The sequence below is a fragment of the Falco biarmicus genome, chromosome 5 (assembly GCF_023638135.1).
Source record: "Falco biarmicus isolate bFalBia1 chromosome 5, bFalBia1.pri, whole genome shotgun sequence".
NCBI classification, from domain to species: Eukaryota; Metazoa; Chordata; class Aves; order Falconiformes; family Falconidae; genus Falco; species Falco biarmicus.
The window spans coordinates 66,321,261-66,341,994 of NC_079292.1; the positions used below are offsets into that span (position 1 = coordinate 66,321,261).

Sequence of the window (20,734 nt, forward strand, 5' to 3'; positions counted from 1 at the left end):
GGGAGGGCGGGGAGGGGCGGCGGCTGCCTGAAGCGGCGGCCGTGCCGCGCTGCCCTGGGCCGGGCTGGGCCGGGCCGGGCCCTTCGCCCCGGCGGGAAGGGGAGGGGACGGGCGGGCCGCCGCGGCGGGCGGAGCGGGGCGGAGGCGCGGGCCGTGCCTGGCACCTGCGCGGCGGGGGGGGCAGAGCCCGGGGCGGCGCTGGGCGCCTCACGGCACGGCCCGGCCCGCGGCGGCTCATCCCCGGAGCTGGGGTGGCGGCGGCGGCGGCGCAACAGGTTGTCGGCGCAGAGCGGAGCGGCGCCCGGCTGTGCCCATGGCCGGCCGCGGCCCCGCCGAGCAGGGCTACATCCGCACCGTGCTGGGCCAGCAGATCCTGGGGGAGCTGGACAGCTCCAGCCTGGCGCTGCCCTCCGAGGCCAGGCTCAAGCTCGCGGGCGGCCGGGCCAGGGAGGAGAAGGCCCTGCGGATCCACCGGCAGGTCCAGCAGACGCTGGCCAGGAAGAGCCGTGGCTCCTTGTACAGCGGTGAGTGCCCGGCCCCGGCCCCGCGCCCCTCGGGACTCTGTGCTGGTGGCGGCGGGAGCACGGCATGGCCCCGGGGCGGGGGGGACACGCGCTGGCCCCGGGGGGGGACCCGGGCTGGCCCCGGGCGGCCGCATCCGTGGCCGCGGCTTCTCCCGCCCCGGGAGGTGCGGGCTGCTCGGGCAGCCGCGGTGCCGGCCGTTGGCCCGTACCCGGTTTGACGGAGAATCGTGGCTCCGCCGCCTCTTCCCTTTCTCTTTTCCCACCCGAGTGAGTCAGGAGTTTCGCTCTCCCAACTGCGGACTCGGGCGAGTAGCGGGGCCTGTGCCCTTTTGCCCCAGGGAAGAATCGAGCCAAAATTCTCATCCAGCAGCCTCTTACTGTGCTTATGTTGATACCTGCGCCTTACCCACTGGCCCTGTCTGCGAAATAAAATGGGAAGAAACGTAGGAAAAGTTTTTCTTGTTTTGCTTTGAAAAAAAGAACTAAAAGGATGTTTGGAAAAGGAACGCTAGGAAAGGTGTGAGTGGGAAACAGAGCAATGATGTGCATGATACTAATTGAGGTGGGTCAGTCCCTGCATCTCAGACCTTGTGGCCAGCAGGCCAGGTCCCTCGGCAGGGCCCACGCAGCTGTGTCCTGTCCCTGTGCCCTGTGCCCAGCCGGGCCCGAGTGGACACCAGGCACTTGCAGGGTGGCTTTGTCAGGTGCTGAGGGTTAAGCTGCTTGAGGGGTTTGGTCTTAGCTGTGAATGTCGAAGAGGTGTGTTTTTTCTCAAAGAAAATATGTAAGTAAATAAATAAAGCAACCCTTACCATGAAAACTTTAATCTTGAGTTTAAATAGGAAGATATGGCAGACTTATAGGCTGTCTACCACATTACTCACTTGTCGTTAAAGAAGCTGTCACCTCTCGTTTGCAAAAAGCTGTGAGCCAAAGGTCTTTAAATTTGTAACAGTACTTCACTTATCTATCTTGTCAGTCAGAGGAGTATTTCCCTGTACTTCATCTAGATTCTATGTAAAAAATGTCTCACGCTGAAAAATGTATTACAATGCAGACACATACTCTGCTCAAAAAAATGAAGTACACAAGCCACATGAACAAGTACACACAGCTGTGCCACGTGCAGCTACACATGCAAATCCTTAGCTTGTCTGCTTTCATTTAAATAAGGTTTCTAAACACTTTTAAAGTAGCTTAATTTCTTTTTCGCTCAACAGAGAGCCTGGGAAATGTTTTTTAAGGAATAATGGAGATATAACGTAGTGTCATGACCCTGACATCATGTCTTTAAACCATGCACAAAACACTGTGAAGAAGTTCCCATCCTCCTAACTCATCTTAACTTCTCCGGAATACTTTAACAGACCTGGTGTCTTGATTTGCTTTGTTTTTCTAACAGTCAGGTGTTTGAGCCCTTTGTATTTCTGAGATGCCAAAACTTTTAAGCTTCAGGATCAGGAGCGGCAAATGACATGTCTGTTATATGTATTGTTAATGTATAAAACAAACGTTTCGTTTTTCAAATGTATTCCTGTGCCTAACTCGCCATACATTTTTTAGTCCCACTGCAAAACTCAGAAAAAATAAATGGAAGTGGAATGTATTCCATATATTTGTACATACATACATATATACATCTATGCATATCTATCTCTATATATCTTAAATATATATGATGTGAATCAAATGCCTATCGTGCATTTAACATGTTGACTTTCCTGAAAAATAGGTGTAGTGCATGTGTATCCCAATGTGCTTGCTATATAGACTTGCTCAAAATCTGTTTTTGAAAACACTTGAATTCTTGTATGTAGGGTGCCTTTTAAAAATAAGCACTCTTTCTCTGAATTGTAAGAGAAATATAAAACTCACTTTCTCTGAATTGTAACAGTTTTCTAGATACATGGGTCCCATATTCTTTGCAGTTGCAGGGAAGACAACACAAAGATTTAGGAGCAGATCAGGCCCCTGTGATATAACTGTCCTATCTGTAGAAGTATTTGAGATTCAGCTCAGCAAGGTACTTAGCACATACCTAATGAGAGTATTCGCATACATGCCTAAAATTAGCTAAGCACATAACCACTGGGTATGAAAAATCAGTGGTAGTAAGATCTTACCCAGTATCATCTGTGCACACCCATTTTCTGCTGACTGTACTGGAATCTTTGAAGCTGCAAAAAGTATTCTGTCAGGCAGCGTAATTTCTCCTTAGAGTTTCAAATTAAAGGTGTTTGCTTAGCCTTCAGCATTAACTTTAAATGGCAAAACATCTTTTTGCCTCCTACCCCTGTACTGTTCGCCGTTTCATGTCCTGTCCTCGCCCCCCGGGTGTATTTCCTCTTTTTTATAATAGAAATTGAGGTAATCCTCAGATTTGAGGATTTCACCAGCTGCCAAATGATTGAAGCTATGTACTGCCTCAGATCTTGACAAGATGTTGTCAAACGTTGTTAATGGTTTTTCAAGCAGTAGTTTAACAACAGCTGCAACTTTTCCAGTTCATCAGTTGCTGAACCTTTATAACTTAAAGATTACGCAGGCCTTAAAAATTTTGAACAACTAAAGCAGGTGTATCAAATTTCTGAATGCTGTTTAAAGGATAGAAACAGAATGGTAGATGGTTCAGCCTCATCAAAGAAAAACAGCATTCAGAATCACATACCTTAATGACTGGTGTTTTTCAGCTTGCATATGACACAACACTATTGATTTTTTTAAGTGCTTTTTTAAACTTTATTCTGTTTATGAGTCCACTTGCCTCTGGTCTTCTTTCATTTGGATTTTGACTGGCTTTTAAAATTCATTTATGGTATTTCTGTTTCTTTAGTATAATCCCTGGACCAAAGTCTACTTCCCTGTATATCCTGTACATCCTTAGCAGTTCCACTGTAAAAAAATAGGGCAGAATTGAGTAATGTGTAACACAAAACAGCCTGATGAACTGCTGTCTATGTAGAGATTATTTGTCTAACACAGTTTTATAAACACAGCATGTTCATAAAAAACAGGACAAAACTACTGTGATTTCCAAATCAACAGCATCAAATACAAGACAGTTACAAAGAAAGCCTTATCTATTCTTCATAATTCTTAATTTCTAAAATTCTTAATATATTTTGTTAAACCTGCTTTTATAGGTTTGGGGGAATTTTCTATCCTCTAGGTGTGTATTTTGCAGAATTCTGACCACATTAAGTGCTTCATAGTGGTTTTCTGTTTATATCTTTGTGAGAAAAGGAAGTAGAAAAATTCCTTATTGGTGACTTCCACTTTTTATTGGTTTCATTAAATTCCTCACCTTTGCTTCCTGAGCCAGAAGAAATTTTTTTCTGAAATTTGAGCACTTGTGTAAATGACCAGCACAAAGTAAAAAATGTTAGAAATCTCCTTTGGGACCAGACATGTGCTGGCAGAGTGATGAAGGAGCACAATCAAAAAGAAAGCTCTTTGATCTTTAGATGAAGTGATTTAGTGAAGTTTTTGATATGCTGTTCTTAAATATCACCATCTCAGTCTGTCGTGAGTGGTGGAATATATATATATTAAAAAAAAGGATTAAAAGATGACAGTCCAGGACACTTAGGAGTCTGTGTTGCGGGTATAATCACACACCTGCCCTGAGCAAGAGTGGACAATGGATACTCAGCAGGTGGGCACTCGGGATGCATGAAAATATTGCAGTCCTTAATAGACTTCTGTGTACAGGTTACAGCTATATTGATGCCCGCAGTGGGGGGTTGAAAGCCAAAATTTGGCTTTCATAGTAACCATTCAAATACAAAAGTGCTGAAAAAGTCTCACAGCTGAGAGTTAACGCTGTACATGATTTAAGGGGAATTTGCTACATCTGACTCCTTAATGGAAGATAATTCTCTTTTTCATACATCATCTTAGAGATGCCTCTTGTCATTGTTGGGTTTGAAAGCCAAGCAAACAGGAGGTTAATCTGTCTGCAGCCATAGGCAGTGATTGCTGGGGAGGAACTTCCAAGGCCTTTGGAGATGTTGGACCTGTCACATCCAGGGGAACAAAGGGGCCTTGAGAAGAGCCTCTGTGAAGACAGATGGGATTTTTGCTCAGTCATCTGTAGAGTCTCCTTCCTGATAGTGCAGTTATTTTGTCAGATCTCAAAATTTTGTCATAACTGTTGCAATATCATGTGATTTTTGCACAGCTTTTATTTTAGGTGAGGAGAAGAGCAAAAGGGTTTAGTTTTCTACTGATCATATCCAAAGCGTTCCTGAGCTGCTTTAGTTCATACTGACGGGGGAGAGGGGAGACTGTGATAAGTGGTTCCTCAGTTGCCCACACTTGGGTGTCAGCTGCTGTCTGAGATGCCTGAGTTTTCCAGAATATCCTCATGGGTTGACAGACATGATGCAGGGCCTGTAGGAAAACCATCCGTTTCTTGACTGGCTGCTGGAAATCCTGTGGTATCCTATGGCCTCTCAAATAGTATTTGTTCCCTATGGATGAGTAACTGAATTGCGTGCCTGTTTTCTGAAGTGAAAGTTTGTGTAAGGCTTAAAACAGAGTCTCACAGTTAGAAAATATTAATCTTAACAGTAAATGAACCCATAATACATTTTAAAAAAAAAAACAACACATGCTTTTTTTTTTTTTAAGCCAGTTGTATAAGAATGCCTAATTGTTTCTGAATATATGTAATACTGAGCAAATCTGAAAGATGGGAAAGACATGTAGGTTTCTGTAGCATGGTGAAAATAAGCTGAAGGGGGCTCACTGGCAGAGGCAAGTTTGGATCAAATCACCTATTCTGCATCTCATAACTAATGGAAAGACACAGCATTTCAGTTACCATTTTTCCCTTTAACACACTGGCTTTTGGCACAAGTAAACAGCACACAGTAAAGACATATGTTTTATGTCTACCTAATAAATCTACAGTTAAAATGCTGGCAAAATATTTTACTGATGTGGTAAGAGCAAGAAAGAGATACTGTAAATGCAAAGTGAAATTCCATAAGCTAACATATGTGTTTATCTCTGAAAGAGAAAAAATATTTAGTGATGGATAGATTCCCAGGGAGACTGAAGGTTAAAAAAATAGAAATGCTTGAAGATAAATAACTGAGAGTAATTTCTCACTAAGTAAACTGGACAAAAAACACTGACTATAAAGAAATAGAAATGTTTGTGTACTTGTCTTTAAGGACTTATATGAAAGTACTTCAATATGCAGCAGTGAATAAAGTGAATCTTTAAAAAGCAGGCATAGGCGATAGCTGAGATATGGTGTCTTACTGGGCACCTGAAATAGTCCGTTGATATGGGAATTATATTACACAAATGAGAGATTTGTATCAATTTTCAGATTGTGGATGTTGATGAACATTGGCTGGAATTTTTTGCAGTATAATACAAGCTTCCTCTTAACTGTTTTCTCATGTACTTAGGTAACCCTTGGGCTATGATAACCTTGTAATGTTACACAGGAATTATTACAATCCACATCATGAGTGAGTTTGACCAAGCTGCATTGTTCCACTCTCATGACGCAAAGTTACTGTGAATGTGTCTTAACAAATCACCTAATACATGTTTAAGTCTGTCTCATGTGGCCAAAATGAAAGAACTGGAAAGCATGAATAAATAAGCAAAGTAACTGCAAAGTATGATTGAATTGTGCCTCGAATGATGGCAGTCTGCAATTATATTGTATTGTGTTATACCATATTATACTATAATTTATATTTTATTATAAATATTATATATTTTATCTAATATATATTTTATATCTCACAAATTTGTACTTACCCAGGTAGCTACATGCTAGTGAGAATAATTCATAAATTATTGTTACATGAGTATCTTGTTTATTTTCATCCTGGTTGAGCCTTTTACTAACTACAGACACCAAGGATCAAAGATACAGGTGTACTGAAGTTCCTAGGGATACTCATGTGCACCTTATGAAGCCCAGGGACTAACTGCACAAACTGAAAGCCTCAGTTATTTGGCACATGTACACCAGGTGCTTTCAAAAATCCTAATAGGCACTTGCCCACAATTTTTTGGCACCTGAATTCCCATGGGTGTGTAACTCCTACTATTTTTAGAAGTGGAGACTTAAGCAGTTTGACAAGTTAATGATTGGCTCTTTAGATTTCTTTTCTGTAGGATCTCAGGTAATATCTGCTATTTTAAAAATTCATGGACAATTAACTTCCTCATTGACCACTGTTCTCTGTTTAGCCTAAACTTCTGTAGCATACACCGGTCCCATTTATGGCCGATTTGAGGTATATCTTGCTTTCATCTTCTGTTTCACCTCTTTAAACCTGTCTGTGTTATTTATATTCTTATATGCAGACTCTCACTTCACTTTTCTTTGAAAATGCATTGTATCAGTGAAAAAGAAACAGCCTGAATTTGTTGGTTGATTGGTTGGTTTTTACTTAAAAGAACAATGCAGTTTTAATGAAAGAAGTAATCACAATGTGCAATTTTATTTTCAAAGCTGAGTCATGGAAAAAAAGAATCAGAGCAGATACACTGTGGATCTTCTACATTATTTGTAGGATTACTGAACCTTTTGGGTGCAGATTTGAAGTGTCATTAAACAACCCTACTTTACAGCGTCATATGCCATGTGTCTCCATAAAGCATATAATTTGTTTGTGGACTCTTCATGCTCTTTGGGTGAAGCACTGAGTAGTGAAGCATTACTTGCTCTGGTATATTATCATTAAACTAGACCTAAGGGAGAAGAAACATCAGCAGTTGAGGTAGACAGCTATGAAATACACAGTCTATACTCAATGTTTGCTATTTGTTTACAGTGGTACATTGTGAAAATTGCATCTCTAGAGTGTACAGTAACAGAGGTATTACGTATAGCCCATGTTTCTCATCTACAATCTACAGCTGCAGTATTTTGATTTCTTGTGCACTATGCATGTTATAGTCAGCCTCTAATGTAAACCATGCATATATATTCAAAGTGGTTACAGTTGGAAAGTAAGTGTTCTTAGTAGCTGTTCAGTGATACTATTTCTCAGTACTTAATCATCTGTCATTATCTGGGATATTTAAAGTATCAGCTTGCTTTGCTAAAACATTTTTCATTAAATAGCTGCATGAACAAGAAGACTTCTAAAAGTTAAAAATATGTCTTAAGTTAAATAAATAGGAAACTGAAAAAATGGCTTGTATCCTCAGAAAGGTTTGCTTAGCCATGTTTTGAATGCGATACACCAAATGCAAAAATCTTTCCATCATTTTGCTGTATGATTTTCAGTTTATATTCTAGTAATGGCACTGAACACTGGGACATTTGCCTAGTACTGTAAATCATCCTTTATAACAATATCGTGTTTTGTTAATATCTTACTAAACTTAGTCTTTGGTTACAGGCAGTTTGCACCGTGCATCCAGTGTTCCAGAGCGTGTCTATAACATGGGGATTACTGAAAATGATTTTGTACCAAGAACTCCCTATGGTTTTTCATATTACCAGTCAAACCAGGTGAGGAAAAGAAGGAAAAAAATATAAATAAATATAATATCACATGTATAATTTATTCATTTCGTTACCACAGATAGTAGCATGTAGATGGTGTTTCAAGGTTTGCTTGCTTGTTTGCTTTTTAAAGCCTGATTTCTAGAAAATGAGGTTTTTACAACTGAGATCTGTTAATGTTTTCCCCCCTTCCAATGACATCTGAGACCAGTGGCTAAATTCAACTTGGTTGTACAATCCTGTGGGTTTTGTGAGAATTGGTGTTAGGGTAGAAAATGAAAAACCATATTAACACCTCACTAAGGCAAAGGGTGTGACAAGTCAGATCTTCATCCATCCCACCAGGCAGCAGCTCAGTCAGCACATCAGTAGCTCAAAGAGGCCGAAGGCCCTACTGCTGCTCACCCAGCCTAACGGTTGGAGGTTGCTGGAGGAAGTCCAGCAATCCCACATGGTAACAGGTGGCATGGGTAGGAGCTGGGAATGTTGGTGAAAGAGGTTAGAGAATTATGTATACAAAGACACTGGAGAACCGATTGCTTTAGTTTCACAGTTATTTTTTTCATTTTCACATTCACAAAAATTCAATTCACAAAAAAAAAAAAAAAGGTAGATTGTTCCTTATAATTTAAAATAATCTTGTTGTAACCTGATTTAGCATTATAAGAATTTCAGCAGTACAATCCTTGCAATGCAATGGTGTTTCTAAACTGTCTAATCATAAATTCACTTGTTATTTTAACCAAGTTTTCTTGGGCTCCTGGCCTGAATGCTAAGATAAATAATTGGTTTTCTGCAGGGTGTATGACACAGCTTATAACTAGTATGATCCTGTCTGAGGAAGCAACCATATGACTTGGAAATCAACACAAAGCTCAATAGCAATGCTGCTGCATGATTAACATTAGTAAACTGAAAGCAATTCAGCTTGAGAACAGAACTATTTCTTTAATAAATAGCTGTATATGGAGGGACCAATTCTTTCTTAGTTTTAGATTACTCAAGAATGGCTTCTCGTTGTTAAAGAGAACAGCCCAGCTTCTGGCCAGTTAATGAGGCAGCTCTGGCTCTGCATGGAGAGAGTTAGACCTGTTTACTTAAATACATTACCTTCTCTGTCCTCCTGTCCACTGTTCTCACCTCCATAATTTTTGATGTGAATCCCTTCTTTCTAGAAGAGAGCAACAAGGGGAAAACTGGAGGTGTCATAGTAACCACAAGAAAATACTATAGTTTAGCAGGTGGGATGGGTGGAATAGAATTAAAAAAAAATTTTTTTTTTTCAAAAGCAACAGTATTTGTCTTGTGTGAAAGCCAGAAAAAGCCAGAAGGTCTAGTATTTCCAAAAGCATTTTTTTCCTTATTCCCAAACAAGAGATAAAGATATCCTTGCATAGCTTCTGTAGAATGAACAGATAGGTCCAGTGATCCTTGCTAGTTTCAGCAACCTTTACTCCTTCTGTGAGCAAATTTTTGCCTTTAGTAACTCCTCAACAGTGAAATTAAGGAATTTCAGTCTGGCAACTATCTGCTAATCACAATCCCTTCCATTAATAATTTGTGTAAGCTGCTCAGTTTACCTTAAGAAATACCTTTAATGTTATGAAACTTTAATACACCATGGAAACAGTATATATGGGGCTTTGATTTATGGCTGGATGCCACTATGCTTACTGATTTAAAAAAAAATATTTGGTCATGACTCCTCTATTTCAAGGCCAGATGGTTTCCCAAGTTGATTTAGTTCTGGAAAGTCTTGAATAGAGTATGATGTCTAATTTAGAGAGTAAGAAAAAGGTAGAAAAATTCTAGAGGCCTCCAATGGCACCTAAAACAGGTTGAAGAAAGAGGGTTTGTTGAGTTTAGAAAAGAGAAAATTATAAAGCAATATGATGATCCATTACTGTCCATGCCTATTTGGGACAGGAAAAGAAAAATCATCTTAAATTGCAACTCTAGAATTAGGGAAACTGTTGAGATGGTGAAATGGTCATTTTGGTTTCCTGGGAATGTTATGTGATATCCTTCTTTTTTAAGGTTAGACAAACAGGGAAGGGACTATCTCTTTTTACTAGATCCTACCACAAAGTGAACAGGAGGGCTAATAACCTTATATTAATAAGATTAATAAAATTAATAAGAATAATAATGCTGACACTTCAGTATGATATTTCAATATCTGACTGATCAATTTTCTCTCTATTGGACAGCTTTGAATTTAATTTTAGTAGCAGATGTGGGTGTTAATCCCCAAGGTGTTTCAAACTGAAATTAAATCTCCATTAATAAACAGACTGTTCACTACCAGATATAATTGATGTACACACCTATTTTGAATTAATGACAGAAGACTTGATGCTTAAACTTTGTCTTCTAATGTTTAGACCATACTTCTTCCTGCCTTTGTTAAGCAGATGCAAAGAAGTGTTGCAGAATCTGATTTAATACACAATTTTGGTGATGTTCACATATTGTTTTCTGATTCTGACAGCAGACCTTAGAATTTTTATCTTTACTTTTTTGGTTTGGTTTCTTTGCTATTAACCTTTTTAATATAGATCTTTGCTATGATCTTGCTGTGACTCCTGTTATTTTATGCACCCTTGAACAGGTGGCCTCACCATCCTCTTATACAAATGGCTGGGGGACGAGGATTACTTACAAGACAATGGAAGAGAGAGCTCAAAGGCAGCCTCTGAAGAGACTAGAGGTTTCACCCCAACAAAGTCCTGAAAGACTGGCATATGTGTCCAATGATTTTCACTATGATGGAGGGATTTCAACTGGATTCTCCATGAGGCATGGAGATAACAGGAGATCCAGTGGGACTGTCCCACCAAGATATGCTCGGTCTGAGATTGTTGGTTACACCCTTCATGATTCAGTGAACAGGGGACGTTCTTTTAAGAGACACTCCCACATGGGGGCTGTGAATGATGCCATCCTTGATGGTGTCTACCCCAGCCCCACTGTACCTCTGTACCATCAAGGAGGCAACAGTCACAGCATGACCAACCTTTTGGAGAAAGAGAACTACCTAACCTCAGGCAGTGCAATGGGACAAGTGAGATCACCAATTGCATCACGTTTGGGGTCTCAGAACAGGCAATCTTTAAGGTCCAGCTTGTACCAAACTACTTTCAGAAGCACACAGACCAGGAGGGAAGCTTCCCAGCCAGCTTCAATAACCAGTGTCACTGCGGAAACAGATGGGAAGAGGATGCCATTGACAGCTGCTGTGGCAGCAGCAGGGAGAAATGGTTTCCTGCAGACTGAACAAGCCACTATCAATGGATCTCAGCTAGGGTAAGCACAGTGCAGGACCTCCTTTGGTTCTGGGGTGTCACAACTGAAGGGAACCTGTTTGTTTAAAAAGAGAAAGTAAACTAGCGGCTTGTGGTTCAGCAGCCAACACAGTGTATGAAATGTCAGTGCAGAGGATGCAGAACATACATTTGCTTTTAAAAATCCACTTCCAGTGCAACAGAGGAAAGGGAGAAAAAATGTATGTGTATGTAGATACTGCAGGATCCACACCTCCTGCTCAGGTTTGGGACCTCTTTTGCCAAGAGTTAATCAATTTTATAAGGAGACATGAAGTAGTGACTGAGTAATTTGAAACCCAACTCACAATACACAGCAATGGATTGGCAAATTTTGTGCTCATAAAAGACTGGGTGATTTCAGCATTGGTTCTCATGAGAATAGGTCAGAAATCTACTAGTGAAGCAGCTTTTGGCAGATTGACAGTTTCCAGTTAAAAGTCCTTCATGGTTTGAAGGAAACTTTTTAGCTTTGATAAACTTCAGTTAAAACACAGGCAGAAATTTCTTTTAGCTCTGCAGCACCATCCATCCCAAGAACAAATATAAACTGCTCTGAGTCCCAGGATCCCAGAGCTTCTCACGGCCTTGAGATCCTACATGCTCTGAGGACACTATCTTAATTTGAAGCCCTTCTAGCTCCATGGCAGAAATTCCCAAAGCTGCACCCAAACATCAGGAAAATTGTTTAAAATCTGATGAATTATTTTTTTTTTAAATTACCCCCACCCTCTGCCCCGAAATTCCTATCCAGGCAAGATTTCAGAATGTCTAAATATGGTTCCATTTTCAAAAAAGAAACTTTTTCAGTTCTGAAATTCCCCTCAGGAGTGATTTTTTTATTATTATTTCAGAGTAATTCTGAATGTTTCCAGAGCTTTTAACGTTCCGTGGACAGAACAAACCACTGGGTAAACAGGAGATGGTTACTTGCACTGTTTACTGTGGTTTCTGTTGCTGTTTTATAATCCAGAAAGGAAAAAGGATCACAGGGTTTCTCATGTAAGTTGATCATGGTCCAATTTACAACAGTGTTACTAAGAAATGTCTTTTTCTGTAACTGTGTAGCTGTTAAGTTCATTGTTCTGAAGGCCACCTTTCTTCTTTTTCTAAATTTGCTACTGTGTGAGATGAGGCTTCGTCTGGTACTAGTGCTACATATAGATCAGGTATTTTCTGTCATCAACTACATGTTGTGTGTTATGACTAGATTTACAAACACATACAGTCTTGTGCCCACATCTGATCTAGATTGAAATTTTCTCTTCTGTGTGATGCAAGAGTTAAGAGATCTGGTATTAATGATGTGACTCTTAAGTATTCAGTCTTTCAGTCTTTATAGCAAGTAAGTCCAGAAAAAACAGCTGAGAGCTCACAACAGCTAAAGATTTGGGAGTAGTGATCTTGAAAATAGGTACTCAAGAGGACTTTGTTTCTCAGTAAGACAATTTATAGACACGTATATATCCTACTGACTTAATCATTTCCTTTAAGCACATTCCTGAGTGCATTTCTGAGCCAGAACCAGCAATTTTGGTATTTAATTTTGTGTAGGAGCAATTTTGGTTCTTTTGCAGGTGCAGACACTGCAGTCTGGTTGCCTGCACAAACATCGAAGCATTTTTCATACCTGCAAATGCAATCATCTATATTCAGTCATTATGCAAGTGGCTTGCCTGAGACCATGCTGAACTCAGATGTAAGATTGGTGACCTAATGGAAATCTTTTAGACAGCATAATTCCATAAGTTCCAGTTTCTCAGTTCAGCTTTTGCTGGAAATTACAGAGGAAAATGATTAGAAGTGCTGTGAAAGCCTCTAAAGTTCCTTCCGCAGATATTTACAGATTATATTTATCTCTGTACTTTTAATTTACTTGCCACATACCTTGTTTAGATTTTCAAATATCCTACATTCTACTTTAGTTTCATAGCTAGGTTTTTGAGGGAGTGAGGGGCTCTTTATTCTACCCAAAGCTAAAAAAGTTTCTGTATAATATAATAGCTGATATTAGTGAAGAGGCTGGTGAAAAGCAGCATGTAAAAAACAATTCCACAAGAGATTTGCACCACTAGGTTCGTAAATGATGAAGAAGAATCTATAGCCATTTTAGCTGACTGAACTCAGTATTTGTTACACATGCTTATATAATAACGTGTCTGTGGTATCCACATGCATTATTACCATTTTCAGACATCTAAAATACACATTTAGTAGCTCCCCTTTGTAATTCTCACCACTGGAAGGGCTTGATGCAGAAGTCCTGTTTTGGTTGTAGTATATTCTGGTTCATCCACCTCCAGCTACTATACAGTTTAATGTAGAATTATTTAAAAAACAATAGACAATTTTGCTTTGGGACATACACTGCTATCAAATCAGAGATACTTCACCAAAGTCCATCATTTCACCAGTAGTACAATAATCTCTTCTGACAAGACTTCTTAGTTTCAGAAGTTAGTAGAGGCTTTTGCATTTCTTGTCATTTCCCATTGTCTTTGATTTCAGGTTCTCATTATCTGCTATATTGCTCCATTACCTGTTGCTCCCTTAATAATGGAAGCTGGGGTAAAAAGATAATCATGTTTTCTAAGTAAGTTTTCCAGAAATTTGTATTTTTTTATGCAAACCGCAATTTAAGTCTTTCCAAGGTTAATTAAGAGGATGTAAAATAGTTGTGTAAGGTTAAAGAAAAGTAGTGGACTAGCTGTGTATAGTATTTAAAATGTAGAAGAATTAGCTCATGCTATGAAATCAAAGTAGAAAAATCAGAGTATAGAAACGTTGTCTCTGTATCTTCTGGTAAAGTGAAGCATTTAAAAAGATCCTCATATCAAGGGCTTAGGAAGAGATTCAACCTGAATCTGTCTGAGAAACAGCTCCTTACAGAATCTGACCTCTAAATGTGCTGTGAGCTGGCACGAAATGATTAAACAACACAGTGTATATATCTAAAAAATGTTATATTCTGGCAATTAAGGTGAAGTTAGGACTTGTCAAATCATTCTTCTGTTTATCAACCTTTGTCTGAATGTCCATTTGTTTGTTGTCATTACACATGCCAATTAGAAATGTAGCGATTAATTTTGCCTGTAAACATTTTGACTGTAGGAGTCATTCATTGCATCCAATTCTATTTTGATGAGACCTAGGACACTGCATAGGGTGCTGCAACTTTATAAATACCATTGAGAGTCAAAGAATATATTGCATTACTTATTACTGTCAGATGGACTGTTAGTGAATGTTATTTTTATCCAGTGAAGAGCAATCCTAGTATGGCAGTGCACAATAGGAGAGAAAGATTTTGGCACGTGAAGTATCAGCCGCGAATGGATAACTGGTGAATGGTGGGCTGTTCTCAATCTCAGTGCAGATTTACACATCCAGCACTTGGTTCTCTGGCTGTACGTGTGTTTTTCTCAGCCTGGCAGTGACTGCTGATGGACCTTTACTACTCTGGGACATCCTTGGCGTCCAGGGGCTAAGTTCCCATGTGGATTCTCTGGTGTCCTATGAAGGATCAGCTCATGCAGCAATCTTGACCTTGGATGGTCAGAGTCCTTGGACAGAGTCCTTCTCTGCTGTTAGTCACTGAAATGACTCATAATTTAATACATTGGAGATGTCTGCCGCTTTGTAGAAGGAGACTGAATTTGGTCAAAGTGGTCCAAAGTTATTGCAGTGACTAACAGGGAAGTAGGCATGCTCACATGTGCACATAAATAACATGGTCACAAACCCCTTGATTTAAGAAACCTGACTTAAAACCCAAGCTTGAAAAGCCTGTCTTTCTGTTCTACTTTGCAGGAGAGGAAGAAGAAGAAATATGATCTGGCTTTTTTCCATTACTCATTGTTCAAGATCTTTAAGTAGGTTTCTGATCAGTACATCCAACTTGCAACTTAGCTACTTAGTAGCTACTTTGTTGTAAATGCAGGCTAAAGTAAACTCTGCAATCCTGGAAGCAGTAAGCATTGCCAGACCAGAGCCCAGGGCACTAGAGATACTAACCATAGTTCTGTCTCATTTCACTTTGCTTTAACCTCTCCATTGCCATCCCCAACACACTGTCCCCTTCATTTCGTCTTTGTCTTGCACAAGCATGCCTCAGCACCTATAGATGCAGCGTATTTGATCAAAACACTAACTCAGGGGAGAGGAGAAGACAAAAAATAACATGATTTATACCAAAGGGAAATATAAAGGTGGAAACCTCAGGGTATGGGAATATAATTTCATTTGCAACAGGTGCATCAAAATTGCTCTTTCATTTCTTTGCTGTCCTTGCAGCTATACTAATTGTCTTTTGCTTCAGCAAAAGCAAGCAGCAGATGATGATTTGCCATGTAACAGGCAGGAAAAATTCCAACAAAATCCATTTTTGTGTCAGAAACCATGAGTTCATTATAAATATTTTTTATATTTATATAAAAGTTGGATTTCAGTGCATTTGTAGTAAGATTCCCTGTGAAAAATTTTCCTGATTTCTGCCTGGTTTGTCCACCTCGCTGCTCCGCAGGCCATTCTGGGCAAGCCTGGAGGCTCTTTCACTCCTGCTAGTCCATGATTGCCACAGTCTCAGAGCTGAACTGTTGACTGACTCCTGGTGCAGTCCACAAATACATGCTTCGGAAATGTTTGTTTTCTCAGTATCAAAACATTTCATGTTTTGCTTTTGTGAACATTGTTTATTATTTAATATTTCTGCTTCATTTAAAAAAAAATCAAAAATCAATTTAAGCCAATTTAGTTCCTTTATTTTGGCATTACATGTAATTGTGTCAAAGTTTTAATTTTAGATGCACTTACTGAGATGATTATCAGGTAAACCATTCTGACTTTAGTAGCTCTGAAGTAGGGAGTTATTGGCAATGATTACTTGTTTCACTGTGGTTCACAGATTGCCCTCTTGTCCCTGTCTGGCCAGACGGGGATCTGGTTCTACACAATTATTCAGTGTTAAAAAAAAATAGAATACTCATGGGTTTGTCCACTCCCCCCTCCCCCCCCTTTTTTTTTCTCTTTCTAGGTGGAGAGTATTTGAAACAAAAAGTAAACAAAAAGCCTGGGGAACATAACCACCTGTCCTAGAGCTAAAGCACCTGATTATGCCATGAATTGTTTTGTGTTCCATTTGCTGGGGAAAAAAATGGGTCTGGTGACCTCCCTGTCCAATTTTTTATATCATTGTCTAACAGTTATTGTTCAGGGAAACATACTGGAAGTTAGGAGGAAAGTAGCCATGCATATTTTTAATCCTATCACAAGTGATGTATACACTTGATTTAATGAGTGATGTTTTTATTTTGTCCCACCTGAAAAAAGGCTTTGCCTATCTACTTCAAACTGCAACAACTTCTATAAACTTGAAAAAAGCAGGTACTGAGCCCTGCTGGGAACTAAGAAACTGAAGAAAGGCATGAAAACAAATATAAAAAACAATTGTCCTATTACTGAGAAAAACATCAAGGTATCTTCATGATCAGTAAAAGATACTAATTTGGTTATGACGTTCTTTGGATCTTAGTCCTTCATCCACCGGTTTCCATTTTGTTTTTATAATTTGAAGCATGACTTGCTTTGTCCAGAACCTCACATTGTTGCAACACTTCCATTTATGATTTTCTTTCCCCCCAGAATATTAGTATATCTTAATGCTTTTATAATATTTTCTGCTGCTGGAAAGTGAATAATTTTCTAAGAAAAGCTAAAGTTACTTGAAAAATACAAAAATTCCTGTACTGCAAGACATTTCACAAGCTAAATGATAATTTTTCTGCAGTCTTGCTTCACTATATTTCCTGTCTATACTTTTAAGGAGCCCAGAAGGGGAGATGACTCTGGAGCGTGCAGTAAGCATACTGAAGAGTGAAAATACACAGTCCACACATAGGATTCTTGCTGCAGTGACTTTCATACAGCATGAGTGCTTCCAGAAAGCAGATGCCAGAAGAAAAGTAAGTAATTATTTTTATGCAGTTACAATCCAGCAGCGCAAATAACTTTCTATACTGTATCGCACTGTGTACCAACATGAAAAAACAAAGAACACTACAAGAAACCTTGTAGGATACTGATGTTATTTTCCCTAAAATATGCTGATGCTTTTTGCTGTAGATTCTTTTAAATCCATGGAATGGCACTGGTCTATGCTAGCAAAAATTTGGTCTTCAGCATTTTGTGATAGGAGACATAGAAATGTAGAATAAGAATTCACCCAAACAATCTGTAATTGCAGATGTTTATGACCAACTTTTGAAAAATCCCATTGATTAAGATCCCACAAGCCTCTGCAGGCAGGCAAAGAGCTTTACTGCCATTACCAGTTATTCCTAAAGTATAACTTAAATCTCCAGTTTGCAAACTGAGTTGATTAGTTTCTATCCTATCTTGATGGTTATGGAGAAAAATGTCTATTCTTCTGTCCTGTTGATAATAGTCTTTCATATATGTAAGGACTGATAAGTGTGTATCCACTTAGTCTGCTCTTTTTCAGGCCAAACAAACATAGTTCTTTCAGCCTTTTATCATGGAGTCTGAATTTTTTGTCAATATAATTGTTCCTGTCTCTCATTTCTGAATGGCATGCTTACACCATTGGTACAGAAATATCCCAGAAAAGAAAGCTCTGGGAGTACAGTGCAAACTTATTCAAGTGTCAGGGTTTTCTAGGACTGCACAAATGTGTTAATACAGTGTATGGATTAGCCAAACCGGTAAGTCCTTGCTGGAACCGCACACATACATTTATACATTATCTGGATCAACCAAATTTATTAAGTCTCATATGAATGACTTGTTAAGTCTCTGACAAGGATTTTGAATGGGCATATTAAAAATATTAATTTCTTCCTTTTCTTCAAATTTCACTATTGAGCACAATTATGGCTCTCTGGCTGAACAGTTCTATACATTAATGTGTAAGGTGGTTGTCTATTTCAACCATTAAAAAAAATTCTTACACCTGCTTTGTTTTGTATTATCTCAGCGTTAACTCCATATTCATGTATATGCAGTCCAGTTCAGTGTCAGCCAAGCATCACTCAGTCCTTTGGTAGTTTTAACTTGCTTCACAGTAGATCAAAGTCTGTTTTGGAAAAAAACAGCAGTACAATTAGTGGTCTTCTGTCTGAGGACAGAGCTTCAGAACTGGATGTTTGAATGTGGTTTATTATTCAAACCTCTCTCTGGCAGCTTCCTGGAAAAACAAGTGGATGAGTAAGAGTTCAAATTGGAGCAGTCAGCCTGAAGCCTTCTTCTATTTTCCTGTCTATCCCACTTTTCCCAGCTGATATTTTCTGTTTGGTGCCCATCAGGCTTGTTCACGTTGGCATTGTCATTTCCCCTTTTTAGCCATTCATCCTGCATTCCTTTTCTTTGTCTCCCGATGCTTTGTGCCCTGATACTTGATAGTCTGTGGGTCTAGTGGCTTTTCTTTTTCTTGTGAACTTTTGGTCTTACAGTGTTTTGGGGAGTTTTGCCTACTGATGAATATTTAGGAAGACCAATCAACAACTTTTGTAAACTCTTTTCTGTATATTAGGTCAAAATAACATCACTTTTTTTACAACAGCTATAAATCCCTTAAAATTACCAACAGAAATAGTGCATAAATGTTTTAAAAAAAAATCAGCTACAGTATCAGTGTCAAAAGGGCTTATCTACTGTAATAAAATAGGTCGATGTGCCTTCAGCATGCTTTATGCTCCACTTACCTTTAAGATATATATTTCCCTATATCATTCTGCTAGCATCTAGACGATCGCTGAATGAATGCAGGGGCAACCAGGTCAGCAGCGCAGTAGCAAGAAACTGTGCCTTTTGTACAACTGAATCAGAGGGAAGGCAAGCAGGCAGTATAGTCTGTCAGGGCATGAAGGGCAAAAGGTTTTGTTACATTTATTTTCTTCATGTTGCCAACACCTGTTGGCCATATTGAATTCTTTTTATCATTAAACTCTGGACTACTCAAAACAGTTGTATCAGATTTCTAAGTCTTTCACATGCTGTTGATTCTACACAAGGATGAGTTTGTCCACAAAACCATATGGCATTTTGAGATGCTGGAGGAAACCGTCCTCCATTGTACATGAGTGTAAAGTATTTTCCATAGTAAACTCATTTCTGAATGAGCCAAGGCTTGCTTATGCCACATCACAGCTCATGTGGGATTCATCATTTGCCACAGCATGTAGAACTTGGAAACTATTTGTTTCCGTACAGCTGCTGTAAAGTAACATCTTCTTAATTCTTCATTCATTTGAGGCCAAAACCCATTTTCTAAAGAGTTAGACATTGAAGAGTAGTCTTTGTTAAATGTGGGTGGTTCGATAGTTAACTAGCTTACAGTGTTTAATGGTCTACATTTTGAAGTTTGCTACGTCATTATTTTTTTTCTCAGTATGGCACAGATAAGAAGTACTAAGTATAATGTATTCTTATTTAATGCACTTTCAATACGTGCACAGAAGTTACCAGAGAAAAATAGAAAATATTGTCTTTCCATCAGGCTGGCTGCTGAGAAAAAAACCCAAACTTGGCACATCAGGAACATTTTACATCCAGAAATCTCAGAGCAATTTATAAAATATTCTGGAGTTAAATCTCAAACATCCATTTCACCAACATGGAAGCTAAAATACAGAGCGATTAAATGTCTTGTCAGAGAGTAGAAATCTAAAGCAAAGCTGGAAGAGATTTAGTTTCATTCTCTTACATTAATTATTAAAATATGATGCCTGCCTTAGTTGTGGATTTTAACTATGACTCATATGAAATCCCAGAAGTTAACAGTCATGACCAGATGATTAATGATCTGTGGTTCAAGTCTTTCAAAGAGGAGCAAACAAAAAAAGTCCCTATGACTATTTAAAGTTTTGCTGGAGGGAGGAGTGAAGTTTGTCATTTACAGTATCTAACTATTCTCTGCTGTGTTTTGTTTTCCTCACAGGTTTTCTCGCTTGGTGGTATCCCCAAACTTTTACAGCTTCTTGATGTTCAGAATGAGGACATTCAGCGGGCAGCATGTGGCGCTTTGAGAAATTTGGTGTTTGAGGACAATGACAACAAACTGGAAGTGTCAGAGCAGAAAGGGATCCCGCTCTTGCTCCGCCTACTCCGACACACAAGGGATGTAGAGACTAAAAAGCAAATAACAGGTAGTGTTTTCTGCAAGTCAAGCACTAAGTTTTAAGTAACATAAAAATTTTCCCTGTGAAGTACCTGATTGTATAGTGACAAAATACAAGAACATTGTCACCTATTCTAAGGTCTTCCCTTATGGTGAAATTCCAAGGTCCTTACTCAAGACAAGTCTTTAAGACAGTAAGAAGGGACTAAGAACTGCAACTTCCCCTCTTAAAAACTTCTTCAAAAATGACATGAGTCTGTTTGCA

At 39.2% G+C, this 20,734-nt stretch overlaps 1 protein-coding gene across 1 annotated transcript in view; it reads left to right on the forward strand.

Moving 5' to 3' along the window:
* The first annotated feature begins 119 nt into the window (after positions 1-119).
* Positions 120-20,734, forward strand: part of PKP2 (plakophilin 2) — a 44,492-nt gene continuing 23,877 nt past the window's right edge. Inside the window, exons 1-5 of the mRNA XM_056341560.1 lie at positions 120-524; positions 7,907-8,019; positions 10,625-11,319; positions 17,158-17,296; positions 20,290-20,497. Coding sequence (XP_056197535.1) covers positions 314-524; positions 7,907-8,019; positions 10,625-11,319; positions 17,158-17,296; positions 20,290-20,497 — 1,366 coding nt within the window. The 5' untranslated portion in view covers positions 120-313. The remainder of the gene's footprint in view (positions 525-7,906; positions 8,020-10,624; positions 11,320-17,157; positions 17,297-20,289; positions 20,498-20,734) is intronic.